The following is a 16,077-nucleotide window of genomic DNA, read 5'->3' on the forward strand; positions in this document are numbered from 1 at the left end:
ATGTTCGGATGTTCAGAAAGTGACGTCACCCAAAATTTCTTTTCTCTTGACGTCATCGATCTATAGTAACCGTCGACGACGAAAATTAGCTAGCCGAATTCCTCAGCCTGGAAACAACCGCGCAGTAGAATGGACGTATGAGAATCGCGCTCCGCGGATTTCGAGTGCCGGGTTCTCTACCTCCTGGATTCTACGCTCCAGGTCCGCTACCTGATGAAACACGACTTCCAGGACAAGCGCTCTGTAGTTTCTGCGCTCTAGGTCCGCTACCTGATAGATCTCGATCTCCAGGACTCGCGCTCCGTAGTTTTGGCTGTCCAGGTCCTTGATCTGCTGACTTTTGAACTTTACGAGTAATTTTCTGTGGTTTCTGCGCTCCAGGTACGCTACCTGCTGAAACTCAACTTCCAGGACAAGTGCTCCGTAGTTTCTGCACTTCGGGTACGCTACCTGGTGAAACTCGACTTCCAGGACAAGCGCTCCGTGGTTTTGGCTGTCCAGGTCCTTTACCTTGTTGATTTCGACCTCCAGGACTAGCGCTTCGTAGTTACTGCACTCGAGGTTCGTTACTCGATGAAACTCGACTTCCCGGACTAGCGGACTAACATTTATTACCCATTGAACAATCCTCAAGCATCGAGGGCGTGAGGTATCTGGTAAATCTCGTATCATCTGGTAAAACACTGACAACGAGTAAGCGAGCGTAGCTAGCGCACGAACACAAAAACCAGTTACACTAAGGCATCCGACCCCGGGCGAGCTTTAACGAGTGAGGGTTTTAAAGCTACTGTAATATGATGTACGAAAGCAATTCCAAGATTTGATATTCATCAAGGCAAGTCGCAATTCCTAACATTCTTAGGGTCTCTAAACCGTTTAATTCAAAACTAACTAGATGCAATTTTTATACAAGAATTACCCATTCTAGCTTGTCCGACTCTACCTGGGTCTCTCACACTAAGTAGTATTCGCCTTAGCGAATTACACTTCAAACTTCGCACTCACCGGAAATCGCCCAATTTCCGAACTTGTATTTCAAGTTCTTGTGCATTATTTTCATATCGTTGTGCATCATGAATGGGCTCCTGTCGCCTGAAAATTACCTCGTTAAATTGTGCCATATTTACGGAAAGGTATCTGATGGAATAGGTTTTCCCGGATTACGGGTGTGCTTTTACACGCCCCTAACTCCCTGTGGGAAGTGTAATAAGTTCTGAAATCGTAGAAGCGGCGAATATTCAACAAATCAGTAATTTCAATCGGCCATGTTTAATTGTGCCGTGATTTTATTTATTCAACATTATTTGTAATAAACATTATCAGCGATGTACGTTAGCAATGACTGAGTTAGAGATGTACACATTATATCTACGATTTAAAAATTTTCCTAATATATACGAAATATATACACATATATGTATATATGACAAGCCAAATCAAAAATTGGCAACATATTATAATATCGTCGTCCGTTACTCCACCGCCAAAACGGCAAAAAATTGAAACTGCGTGACCCCCGGAGAAATTAAATCAGCTGAGCAACAAAATATTGATAAATTTGGTCTAAAAGTCAAAGATACCTCGTCAAAAAATCATCATGTTTTTTTTAAACAATTCTTGGTTCATTGTAAGTGAAAATTCTAAACGATAAAACCCGTTACTTCAATATATTTCAACCGATTTTATTCTTTTTAAATGTTATTTTAGTCATGCTTTGTTTGTTTTTTTTTTTTTTTTTTATTTATATAGTATTAAGTTACTGGACCCCCCCCCCCCCCCCCCCCCCTCCCACACTTTCCCGTAGTAGCACCTCTAATAAATCAGTTTAGAAGGAAAGCTCGGAAAATACGGTATTGTTAGATAAAGTATCGTGTGGACTGTAGAGGGGGGGGTGACTCTTAACGCTGCGTTAAATGTCCCACTTTTCCAGAATTGTTCAATCGAAGACAGACCGTCTTTCGGATAAAATCGTTTTCTGTTATGAATTTTGTGTAATACTATGGAAGTGTTCATCTGCCGTTGGCCTAATTGCGTTCCGAAACTAATGTATTGTAATTAGACACGTGTAACCTATTTTTTCCTATTCATCACATCTTATGTACGAAAGCTTGATTCTTCTACGATTGATTAATCACACAGTGTTGGACAGTGTTACTTGAAGAACTTTGGTGACCTACGTAAGTCAGTAATTTAATACGTTCCATAAATTACTTACGCTATAAAATATCTGAGATAATTCTTTTTTGCATTGACATAAACTGACGAATTTTAGTGAATTCCAAATTGTATTAGTGAGCGAAATCCTTAATTGAAAATTGCGTCATATAATCGTTTATGACTATGGAATAGGCTTTTATGTTTCTATCAATTATATACACGCATTGCAGCGAATTAAATTCTCTAGACTAGGTATTTAACTCCTTGTAGCCCAAAATCATAAATTTTAAAATAAATAGCATTTAAGGACTTGTCATTAATACCTTCCGTATGGATTTTGTAGGATCTTATTTAGTTTGTTACAGAAATGTCACACGGGGCTACAAGGGGTTAACCATGTTAATTTTATGATTTACATCAATGAAACTTAATATTTACGAATCTCTAGAATTTTTAGGTACAATCAGCCAAAAAATCTTCTACAGCAGCATTCGTTACGTTATACTTTCCACCACAATCATGCCGGAAACGAAAATGTTTTCGACATTATTTACATGGACGTAACTTAACGTTAAAAGAGATGTTCCCATACGTTTGTAAGATCGAGTGGAAAAATGCTAGCAACAAAAAACACTGATGAAAGTTCTTAGTAATACGTATGCGCCGAAGTATTACTGCGCATGAAAGAAGCCGAAAAAATTATTGTAAATAACATGATAGTTCTATTTATATTGAATAAATACGCTCCAAATTTAGACTAAATCGAGTCACGCTCCAAATACTACATTAACCAAACATACAGGCTAAGTATACTTGTAATTGTTTGTTCAGACGTCTACAGCCGGCCTAGTTTTTCAAAAAACTGTATGAACGGTTGAACAGCAACTGTATTAATATGCGCTACAAATTTAGACCTCTATATAAGCTACGCCTTGTACAAAAAATATTATTCTGTAAAAATGAAAATCCAAATCAGTACTTTCATAGTGCTCGTGATAATTGCACAGTGCTCTCTCGGATTAGTGCAACCAATTACTGCTTCCGGTTCTTCGTTTGACATCGACTACTGTGGAATAAAAGCTGACCTAGAGACAGCAACTCGTCTGTCTATAGAAGGAATCGGTCATATTTTTGATCTCCAAGGTGACATTTTGGCTAGACTTATTGACGAAAATGGAATCTTGAGTCAGCATGTCTCGAATGAAATTCGAGTGGCCAAAAACAAAACACTTACCGCCTTTGATAGTGCATATTTGATTGTGTCAAATACAATTGCCGGAACGCAACCAGCGGCATCCTCGGCGAACACAAACATCCGACACGTCGTCGACTACTACTCAATCATGGAAGTTGATCATATTTTTGCCTCAATTTATCTCATAATAAATACTTCAAACCAGTGTAGTGACAGCTATTCGGAGGTCTTAGCTAAACTAGGAGATAATCTACACGCATCAATTTCTGCAACCTATACTGTGATTGAGAAACTTTTCATGAAAATACAAGGCGCCCAAAAATACGAATCTCAAATCGAAGCTTTATTTAAGGAGATCCAGCTAAGTGTAATTTCAGAAAATACGATTGAAAAAGAATTTATATTTAGTGGAATGGAAATCTTGGCCAAGGCTGCTTTCGGAATTAACCCCGAAAATCAGGGTCGTTGCTGTACGCTGGAAGAATACAGGAACAGAACGATAGCCACGGTCAGAAAAAGGATGAATTTGATCCATACCGCAATTAAATTGAAATCTCTCGCTCTTTCCGGAAGTGGTGTTGACTTGTTCGGACACTTCTCCGTCATCGACTCGGGTCAGGAAATGGCAGCGGCTGCTGCCCAAACGGTTACTGTCAGTATCACGAATGCCGCGATATCCAAGATAAATAAAGCTGATAGGGAATACATAAGCGCATCTGAATCTGACTCTTGCAACATTGATATTGCAAAAGACGAAACGTATGGCAACTTCAAAGACTTTAGTCACGTCGTGTTGCGTATGGCTACAATAACCGATTCCGGAACATCCTCAAGTGCTATGACATCCAGTTTTATGATAGATTTTGCATTGAAAAAACTTGTAAGTAATTTTTTTGATGCGGTAAAATCGTCAGGGGAAATTGAAACTTTTCATAATTCAATACCTTCCACCGCTCGGAATATAGTTCAAGCTGTCTTCACGGCGATTCAAAACGGCCAAAAGTATTCGGATGAAATTCAAACTGTGATTGACGAATCTCGAGTAAACGCAACTTCACAATTTGAGATGCTATTGATTGGTATGGACCAAGTACTTGAGCTTGTGGTTGAGGCTTCTACAGTGACCAACGTCAATTATGCGAAGCTTGCGGCTCAGATTATAATAACACGCTCCGATTTAAGCTCCGCATTCCAGAGCGTCATTGAACATTTTTTCAACGCAATACGACTTCTTCTAGTGAACAAAAATTCCCCTGACCGGTCTAAAATCACATCGATTATTCTTATTCAAAATAACGAAACAAAAGCGTCTTTTGATTTTCGCGATGCATTTACAATGATATTTGAACTAATAGAAACTTTCTTAGCCAAAATTATAATCACAAATCAAAATGGAAGTAAATATTATTTGCCGACGAATTACTCCATCGCAGCTCCAGAGGTCAACTTGACTGAAATAATCAATAAATTAATAAGTGCAAGCAACTTGATGATGGATACATTTTTAACCATCAATCCTGGAGCTTCAGCAACAGCTGAAACAGCAAGGTCAGCAATGCATTACCATTTTACCAATGTGATTGAGGTTATTTACCAGTCGACCCTGCTAGTATACTGTCAAAATTGTGCCGGAATTCTAGCTGAAGTCAGAGACTTCCAGGAACAAGCAACTTCGAACTTCACGGCTGCAATGAAACATATGTTCAATGCATTCGGCCAAAAGAACAACACTCAACTCGGAAATATGATTTATGAATACAGAAAGAGAACAGTTGAGACCATCATAGCTGCATTCGACTCAGTGTGCAGTGTCATTCGTGACGTTATCAATCAAGCCTACCCACTGACTCGAATGGAAAATGATCTCATTTCAACCCGCATCACCGCCGCCAAAAAGAGAACCTACAACCTGATGAAAAGTATAGTTATCGATATATTTCACCCACTGCAATTTCTTTCCATATCCGTGCAATCAACGAAGCCGAGACTGATTGATGGTTTATCTATGATACAAAAAGGCCGGGAAAAATCGTTTTCCATGATCAATAATGCATTCATGAATATGTTTGGTAACATAAAGGACGCGAGTAATAACACCTCTTCGATTGATCGTTGTATGGATAAAACATTTGGTTTCCTCGAGATTTCGATTAGCACTTTTTTTGAAATAACTCAACAAATACTGCCCGAATTTTCGTCTGCCGTGAAACCCGCTGTTTACTCAACATCTGTCGCAATAAAACAATGGATTGCGCTCACTTATAGCATCGTGGAGTCAATGAACCAAGGACATTTTTCTGGAATACGAGATGAAATTGAAATCGTACAGAAAGTTGTAGTCTACGCAGCCCAGGCTATGACAAAATTTCTTTTTCTTCCAGCGCGAATAAATCAACAACACGATGCCGATATTGAATGCGATACCGATAGTGCAGAAATCGAAGCAGTTAACAAATCCAGGATGTCGATGGAAGCTATCTTTGCCGCGATATCCTATCTGATACCACCTCGTGAAAATGGCCGTGAAAGCGAGGATAATGAATCTTCAATTAACACCATGCAGATCAGAGCAATTTCCGATATGAACATTGTAATTGGTCGTCCTTACGACGTTATTGAAAGAATGTATACAAATATAATGTTAAAACAAGAGGGAAACACAGATAAATGTCCTTGTAAAATACAGAGTTAGCACGCAGAATCTTTGATGAATCATAGCCAAGGTTCAGAATTGACAAAATCACTGACACGTGTATCTCTGTTTCAAAAATCTTCAATCACTACCGAAGTGTTACACAAATGTGCTACAAAAAGCCTCATCTTACCTCGCCGAATGGAACGAAGTTATTTGTGAATGTCATGCATTAGTTGAGAAAAAATTTATTTGTAATATATACATTTTATTCAGGTCATACACACGTATTTCCTCATTTATATCGCCGTACGTGCACTTGAGAAAAGTCAATCATCGTATTTATGACAATCTGTATACGGAAAATCTAATTCCTTGCCTGTTATCATATGCTACCTTAAATCGAATCTAATTGTAAGTTATTTATAACGGGGTAAGTTTTGCTAATCTGAATTTGGTAATAGTTTCCCCCTTGTATTCGTACGCAGCGACGGAAATACCTTGACTATGTTTATAATCAACATTAAAAAAACTATATCGATCACCCTTTGACAAATTTATCTCTCTTCCGCACAACCAAATCTAACCCTGTTTACGTCTAGATGGATTCGTTTAATGCTTTAAAGCTGAAACCTAAAACTTGGAGAAAAAGTTCTAGGTGTGATTATGACAGTGAAAAATCTGGTGTTTATTTACTTTATTGTTTTTTTGTCAGAATATAAGATGTTCAGAAACATTAAACGGTTCCTCACAACTTAGAACAAGTTCTAATACAATAACTACGTCACATACTGTTGTAAAACTACGTTAATTTCGTACGCGCGCCTCGCTGGCGATGAGGGCAAAAAAATCCCAAAACTCCATTCTGCTCCGGAAAATATTTGTAAATAAATAGAATAAGCTAGAATATCTTAAGATAAGCATAATGCCAGACAACGGGCTCAAGGACTTAAGAAATGCTTCTCAAGTAGCCTGGGAAGCGACCGAGTATCGGGGACTCAGGCTTATAATTTTGCGGTCTTTCGATGGCCTGGCCGAAACCCCGGACCAAGTGCCTGGGACCAACGTTTAGTAATACCCACCAAGATTCATCCCTTTTGAGTGCGTTGGAAGAGACCTCTCCTATCGCAGCCAGGAAGCTCCACGAGGTCCTTGGAACAGCCTAGGATCACATAGTTCTCTCCCTGTTATTTTCGTCTTCGGTCATCCTTCTCTTATTCAATATCCATCACTCATCTTTCCTTTTCTCATTGTTTTGTTAAAATAAATATTCTTATTTTTTTTTCATCACAGTCTTCGTACAAATTTATCTCGTAATTTCTTTAATTTTATAACCTGCCAACAACTTCCTCAAAACCTACTACACCAACCCCGATTTTGTATTAAATTTAGTACGAAGAAATGTAAAAATTGCTACTGCTTGGTCAGCTCACATCGAAGTCAGAAAATTTCGTTCAGTTTAAGCATCCAGCAGTTAGAGAGATGACAATCGTTACTGAGAATGGTGAGTGTACGAATAAATTCACAGTCAATAATCGAGGAATACTTACCTAATTCTAATTTCCCCAAGGACACGCTATCCATGCATAGTGAAGCGAAATGTCGAGAGCTCAAAAGTCGACGTAAGAAATAATCGAATCACTCTGCAGCTAAAAATACCCCGGTATACCATCGCATTTAAACCGTGACAAGGCTCAAGATGTCTATCTGCCTCATACTTGGCTGGGGCGAAGTAAAAATGGTTAGGGGCGGCGGCGGAGGGAGTGGATGGATGTATTCACATTATACGCTCTGTTCTTTTAATTTCTTCAAAGCTCGCCCTCTCTCACCTCCCATCCTCGCTTCCGGATTAATAAGGCGTCGACAATGTGACGTCTTTTTTCGTTCCAACCCCGGACAAGACAGTAGACAGCTACCAAAGTATACAGAGGGTGGAAGCTGTTAATAAATGTGTTCGTCGCACTGAGAGAAGGTACTTGGTAATCCACCGTCTCCTTGCGCCTTGCTCTTTGCTCGTTGCTCGCTGTTTCTTGGCTCCAGGGAATTTGTTTTAACGAGGGAAGCTCTTTTGAGAATACAAACTTTATTCGGCAACACCAAATGCACTCAAACAACGTCTGCAGTCCATCACGGTGAAGATCTTCAAATACTGTATGCGTTCAGCTGTCCAATGAAAATTGTTTCGTTGCGGCATGGACTCTAATCCGTGGAGAACTTTAATTAATGACTCTGATGAAACCAAACAGTACAGACCGATTCAGAGGTAACATATATTTACATATATTGATTTCACATTCTCATATATCTATGTACTGAATTTTGCATAGCGTCATGGGCATGAAATCAAATACAAATTAATCTCAGGTAGACTGATTCCGTTAAAATGTAAAAATTTCGCAACAACCAATTTGTTGTTTAAATAGTCCCGGCAATCTACTTGCAGTCTTTTCTCTCATTCAAAGTAACGTACGTTATACAATGATTATACTATTTGAAAGATGCAGGTACTCTGTTCGTCAGTTTGGACGAACAGGCAAGTGAGAGTAACAATTAATTGCTCTTTGCTTATATCAGGTTTGGTAACAATTTGCCTGAGGGCAAAATATAGTTACCGTGTGATCGCCAGCGAAATTGATTGATTTCTGTCTAACTCAATAAGGAATCAGCCCGAGGGGGATATTGCTATTTGATCCGATTAGAGTTTTAATTTATCACAGCTCACACAGGCTGCGATCTGCCGATTTAAATTTTTGAGAATGTTGATTGTCGATTTGTACGATAATATGAAAAAATAATCGTGTTTGGTTACGGAAACTTGGCAGCACTCGGTAATAAACTCGTTCGTCCTTGAAGGTCGAATGGCTGGCTCGCGGCCCTTTATCCCGGTGATAATGAACTGTGATTTTTTCTCTCTCAAGATACGTTTTGGACCGTCTTAAGAGAGTTTGGACGGAATATTAATAATTTCACGGTGCGGTGAGCTCGCTCGTCCCTCCAGTCTATCAGATTCTCTTTTCAATTTTCAATCAACGTTACGGACGGTGCGAAGTATAATATGAAATAATAGCAATGATAACTTTGTCTTGGTCTCCTTATTATATTATTATACGGTATCAGTTTCAATTTTTCCCTTCAATTTTGATATATTCATATATTCATGAAGGTATACCAACATGTCACAGCGCAGCATTTGGCATTGAGAGGGTCGCCTAGTCCTGAAATTTGAAAAAAATCGTTTTCCGTTTATTTGCATATTATTATAGCTACATTTTTAAAGAATATTTTGGCCCAAAGCCGATGCCAAATTTTCAAAAATTGAAGAAGTTATGAGTACTTGAGTGATACAATGCACAGTGAGCATCTCAATAGAGCTAGTTCAAGACTAGAATGATGTGCGTTAGTGAACCTCCTATATGTCCCAGGAATTGCAGATTAATGGTAAGCAAAATTTCCATGCCATTTTATACAGAAATCGACGTCAAAACCGAGGTCAAAACTTTAAACACGCTAACATTAAAACGCGTTATTCTCAAAACATCCTTTATTCAAAAGTGTAGACATGAAATCTCAAAAAGCACTAGACCGATCCTGCTCAATTTTTGATGGCGTCTTTATTATACCTATACGTATCGCGTGAACTAGGACAATCATGACGGCTTTGGTAGTTGTTTGGTGACTGAAAGTCGTTTGGATATCGCGCCGTCGTAGTTTCTCGAGATCGCCGCGCTCTATCGGTTCATGGCAGCACTGGTACCTGATTTCTCGCTGACGAGTGAGCAGGCGCGCGCGCGAATTCGGAGCAGTCGTCAGAACGACGCGCTCCGGAAAACACGTTCACGTAAGGCCTAAGGCCGATACACATCCAACCTAACGAGATTGACGAAAACAGTTCTTGTCATAGAGATCGAGAGAACGGCAACGGCTCGAGATTCTCCGATCCTTTGACAATGAACATCTGACCGAGGGGACGGCAACAGCTCAAGATCCCCCGGTACGGATACACGAAAAAAAAAATGCGAAACCAACGTATCGTGTACACGAGATTGCGATAGTGTGAGTCAAACGGACAACGTCCGTTTACATTAGGCCGATTTGATATCATATAAAGATCGTTATAACGTCATGGGTTTTTATGCCTCGGGCTTTTCCCATATGAGCTAATAAACGATATTACGATTCGACAGCTCAATCATTGTGAGTTCTCATTTAAAAAATTCATAATAGACCTGGAACTCCCATCCTAGATCATTGAAACCAATACGAAAATCCGAAGTAACTTCGAATTGAAGAAGCTTCGACCATACGGTAGTTTTTGATTTACGAGCTAAACATATGGAAAGAAAATGCAAATTTTTTTTTTTTTTTAAACTGAGTCGTGTCCAAACAATTGACAAAGTTTGTTTAAATGTCGATAAATATATTATGAGAATCATTTTATTTCAATGATTGTCTTGAAAAAATACCCAAGAAACCTTTTATAACACTAGACGACTCCCTTAAGGAGGTGCCCTGGTCGATTTCGACGTTGACGTAGGTATCAAAGTAGGTATCAAAAATCTCGAAATATCAAAGTCTTTATTTCTGCATCAAATGATATTGTATTGTAGTGTTTGTGCTCAGAATTGAATTCAAAATCGCGCCGTTGAGCCCTTTTTCACGTTTGTGATACATGGATTTACATATTTGGCAATATATACGAAGAGCACTTCCTGAACTCTGTAAAACCTAACACAGGCAGTTTCGGGCCTGGGAACGGGATTACACACTTGTTGTTGGATAGGAAGCCTAATGAAGATGCAGAAATCGAATCACCCACGCGAAAATACCGTGTGTGTAAACCGCTTTTGGTACTTCCAGTGAGTGTAAAGTGAAACGTGGCTTTGTCCAAGAAGGCTGCTTGAGTTTTTGAAAGTAATAAAACCAACGCAAGTTCCGTGCCCTGAGAAGCAATCGCGTCTCCATGGGCTGATATCCTTCCCAAAGTTACTTTGAAACGGGCTACGTAGAAATTCCTGCGAAATTAAATATCGAGAGTCTGGGTACCATATTCACGAGTAGACGCCAGCGACTACATAAAAATCAAAGTAACGAACGAATAAGTGGTGACCTGGTATTATAAACTTTTTTAATCAATACAACTTGTTTTGAGAATGGCATCGAATTCCTTGCAGTAACTTTCTCGTTTGGCAAACGTCTTACAAGCCTCAAGTTTGCCGATAAATTTCGTCGAAGAGTTCAAAGTAAACTGTTTGTTCTTTTTATAAATCGTTTCTCTACTGCATGTATTAATTATTGCTGGTACTGTTACAGTTATTGTCATTATTATTAATCCTATTGTTGTTGTTATAATAATAATAATCTCAATATGCGGTGTGTCGGAATCAGAAAAAAAATTATTGGAAATTATTATTAAAACACCTGCTTGTAGCCGCTGGTGCGATATTTGGCGACGAGATTTTTCACCACAAATTGGCGCGTAAAAATCTTATGACAAATAATAATGCGTGTAGACGCAAACGCGTATTAATATCGTCATATCAACGCTCATACTTTTGTGGAAAATTTTTACTCGTAATAAAGCCACAAAGCTCACTGTATTCCACTCAAGTCTCAAGTAAGATATATCCTAATATGATTTCGGGTAAAAGGCCGCCCACACACACAGACGCACACACAACGGTGCACTTCTTCTTAAAATGAAGACGTCTCCCGCCCCTCAGAGTGAATAATTGAGCAGATATTTTGTGAGTTACGTTCGTCGCTAGGCAAGACATGTATATGTATACCTCTCCTTACCGTACATCTTTGAAGATAAGGCATATCCATTCCAGAGTTAGGAATACCCTCTGTAAACTCGCATGCATATTTCAACACTTAATTGATGTTTTTTGTCTCCTTTTTTTCTCCGAACCCTCAGAGTCTGTACGTACATATAATAACAAAACAGTCTGAATGACGAAGAGAACCGACGTGTCGATTGAAACCCATGCAATAATGGAATATCAAAACGTATCTGGTCTTTCCAAGTACTGTCACTGGTTCCAAATAATCATCCCGCTTCGGAATAGCAAACTAATAGGATTCAATCCTAGATAGTGCAACGGTAACATCGAATGCTAATCGTAATTTACTTTTTATCTTTTCAGACATTACTGCTCACGGATCCTCCCACGTACGAGGTGACAAACTTGCAGATTAATGAAACCACAACGCAACTTGCAATCTGGGGTAACTGCGGGATAGCTGTCGTAGAGCTGCCAAAACGATGGGGAAAAGACGCTCTGTTTCAAGGTGGCAAAGAAGTAATTTCCTGTCGGTGAGTCTCACCACCTTCATACCGTTTAACATATCTTCACGTTTTCGAACTTGTGAAAATCTCATGGTGTGGGTGATAACATTGAAGATCTTTTTTCGCACCTTAATTGGATACGTTGAATAAGAAAATAATAGTCGAAAGTAGACGGTAAAAAGATGGCACTCTAACCGTGATTAATAAAGCTGACGAGTAAAGGTGAAATTTTAACTGGGTTGTTGCTAGGAAAAGAAAATGCGAATAAACGTTGTGACAACCAGCGACTCGCGGCGTTATCAACATACCAAAGCGTAATTGGAGACAGCATCGTTTCTCGCAACGCCTCGCGATGCGTTCTCATATCTAGCAATTACGGGGGTGTCATAATAATGCTCAAAACCGTGTCTTCCTTCCTTCCTTCCTTCCTTCCGTCCTTCCGTCCTGCCTAGCCCTTCTCGTCGGGTTCGTCGAGCGGGGCGAGAGGTATAAGGTATACGAGGTCTGAGGTGTAACTGTGTGTAAGGTATGTAAGGTATAAGGCAGCCTCTTATGGAATTAACGGGGCTTTACTTAGTTAGTTTTGAAAAGTCCTGCGCGGGGTGCAGCCCTGAATACTAACCGCCTCATCAACAACACATGCCACCCACCCGCAGCCCAACTCCCGAGGATCTAATCTTTCGGGCAATTATAATGTCACGTAATTAGTGGCCTTATTAGAGATAACCGTCCGCAAGTTGCGATGCTGTCGGTATCCAATCTTTTCGCGAACACGATCCTGCTGACGGCGTTCACATGTCGCACGTTTCCAACTTACTTAGGCATTACTTTCCACGTTTCACATTTCACATTTATTATTATAACATATCTAACTCTTCGTGCCTAAAACCCTCATCATTTGACTCTTCTTAATTATTGTTTTTTCCACTCCAGTTTCGTATCTAAATGTATTTTCACTGTGTTGTGACAAACTGTGATTAGTCGACCTAAGTATCGTTTGCTTTGAAGGACGGAAATAAAAAACGTTGATAACGACTTCGTCTTTTGAACTTTTTATGGTACCGACAGTTCTCACTAATTACATTACTTGGCATGCCAAAAGAATACGTAACGTACAAAACAAAGGCTGGATTCAGAAGTGAAATTTTTCGTTTCAAATTCTGCACTCACACTGGACTCGCTCTTCCTTTAGCGCCCCGGTGAGTGTTCCGCCAAATTTACACAATCGGACGTATAATATTCTCCGACGCATTCATACCCAGGCACCGTTGTAACCTAGAACGTGCACACATATACATATTTGAGGTATACTTTCTAGGTAAATATACATATACACGTGACACACGAAACATGGAAGGGGGAATGCGACGCGAATAGTTTGTAAGCAAGTTGCAGCCATTAGAACAAATCTCAGGGATTTAAGGCCCGCTGTCCCCGAGCTGCTGCATGCAGTTTAGCGAAAGAGCACACTTTTACAATCACACTTTGCTCCGCTATTTTATACACCTTGAACCCAGACGCCCGGTACTGTAACCATCTTTTTCATACTAATTTTTGTACACGGTATATACAAATCTTCCGCTGTAAGACGGGAAATTTCTTGCACCACCTTCGTATGACGATCATAACAGTGACTTGAGTTTTGCGTATAAACTGGCGTGCCCCAAAGTATCGAACATTAATATCCCCTATTTCTGAAGGCGAAAACGGATTCGTATTCCCTGAGTTCATACCGACGGAAATCTGAATGAGGTTCAGAATTTCAAGGTAAACGAAAATCTCACGGCTCTGATGCATCTTTCTTCCCCTCTTTCTCCCGGCGAGCTTCGGATGAACATACCTATACTTAAACCGTGAAACATTAGTTTGACTTCCGGGTGAAGAACACCACGCCGCGGCGCCTTGCACCAGGCTGCCGGTGGATTAGCAAAATGGTTGCAATAATGGCAATTATTCGGCTTATGATATCAGCGCGGCAAGTGCGGGTGCGCGACTTGCCAGCCACTAACTACCGCTTGCGGAATCCGCGGACCCCAAGACACTGGATTAAAACTATCACCACTTCATCCCCAACCCCGTTCTCTTCTTAAGAACTTTCATCCGCCATTTCACCGCGACGCAGAAACAAACTTTCGTACAGTGGGAACCAGGATTGGTTATTCTTGCAAAGATTTATCAAAATCACGATGGAAGCTCGTGTCTTGACGTTGACCACCCAAACTTACATTTCAATTTATTACGTCAAATTGAAGAATAAATATTTCTATTTGACAAATATTCCGATATAAGTATATCACCCATTGTATCGTTGAGTAAAAGTAAATCGAAGCCTTTTCCGTTTCGGCTTTATATTCAACGAGAACCTTCTTGGACAGCAAAATCGCTCGCATCAAAACATATATATGTAAAAGGTGTATATTAATTCTTTCCAACGTGTATAAGATCGTGATAAAAAGAATTTTTGAAAATAACTTGATAAAAATCAATTTTTGCCATAGCTGGAATTATTTTTGTTGAAATATCAACAGGTTACATACACGTATGAGTGCTAGAGATGGAAATGTAGGAACGGTCAGCAAAGAAACGTGCTCGGTTGGCTTATATCGAGTGGCTTACAAGCGAATGCGGATTAATTTAAACGAATAGGAAATTAACACCCTTCGGAGAGGAGAGAGTACACCCTCCAGTCCACCACCTTATCCGCTCTTCGTTCCTCCCCACTCCTGCTGGCGGATACAGAAACAGTTCTCGGGGTTTGGCGGGCGAGGTTTTGAAGCTAATTATTGTTTTAAGGATTACTGTTATGTGTTTATTATGCGAGGACGCTCGGCGTAATATTCGGTAGCATTCAGCGAGTGTATAGCAAGGCAAAGCCACCTTCACCTCGCCTCCGCCATTTATGAATAATTCGCGCCTCTCCTAACCCCCGAAAGTTCGCCTCGTAAACCGTAATGCCCGCTCCACGCATTCTAAGTCACAATAATGCCGAACGAAGGTAAAGAAGGAAAAAAGAGAGAACAAAAAAGGTGAAAAAGAAAATGGAACAAATAAAAAAAAAAAAAAAAATAAAGAAAAACGAAGGTAAAATAAGGAAAAGAGCGAAAGTATTTCGACCTGGCATAGCGGATGGCCGGAGGACGGGAATCGCGGGGGTCCCACTTCATTTATGCATGGCGCTCTCTCGATGGCGTCGTTTTATTTTTTCATCTGTACGTTTATGAGCCGAGCGCGCGAGGGCAACGAGGCCCGGTCTGGTCCTTCCTCCGGATCGCCTACCAGGTCATCGTCGGTATCATCCATACCTGTGGTAGACGCGAAGAGAATTCAAAACTGAGTGTAAGTTATATCGGACCAACCAAATCGATCAATTATTTCTTATAAAATCTCGTCGACAAATGCAATTAGATTCCTTTCAATTTCTTTCATTTCAAATTCACATCCGATTTCTGCATGTTGTGCCTGCAGCTACGACGATTTGGCGCGCAGACTTTGCGTAACGTTATATCTTTCGCGAAAGGCTTAATTAGTTTCTGATTTTAGTTTTTCGTAATATTTTTCAGTGCTTTCATTTTTGGTTTTCGAGAATTAACTATTCATATCGCGAAGCGTTGAGACCGCGTCGGACTAATTTCTACTTCTGAGGCCATTAAAAGATTAGCGGAATATCTTGAAGGGTTACGGGCTAAGGTGGTGGCAGCGGTTGGGTTTAGTCGCGCGAGATTTCATTTCGTAGGCTATACTTGGTAAGTAAATATACGTATATAGGCGGTTGTAGGAGTCTGTAAGGAAGGTAGGGTAGAGGCT

At 40.0% G+C, this 16,077-nt stretch overlaps 1 protein-coding gene across 1 annotated transcript in view; it reads left to right on the forward strand.

Annotated features, from left to right (window-relative positions):
• Positions 1-16,077, forward strand: part of LOC124300331 (nuclear pore complex protein Nup88) — a 106,737-nt gene that overhangs the window by 73,515 nt on the left and 17,145 nt on the right. The window contains exon 2 of the mRNA XM_046754294.1: positions 12,131-12,300. Coding sequence (XP_046610250.1) covers positions 12,131-12,300 — 170 coding nt within the window. The remainder of the gene's footprint in view (positions 1-12,130; positions 12,301-16,077) is intronic.

Source organism: Neodiprion virginianus, chromosome 3 (genome assembly GCF_021901495.1).
Source record: "Neodiprion virginianus isolate iyNeoVirg1 chromosome 3, iyNeoVirg1.1, whole genome shotgun sequence".
Taxonomy (NCBI): domain Eukaryota; kingdom Metazoa; phylum Arthropoda; class Insecta; order Hymenoptera; family Diprionidae; genus Neodiprion; species Neodiprion virginianus.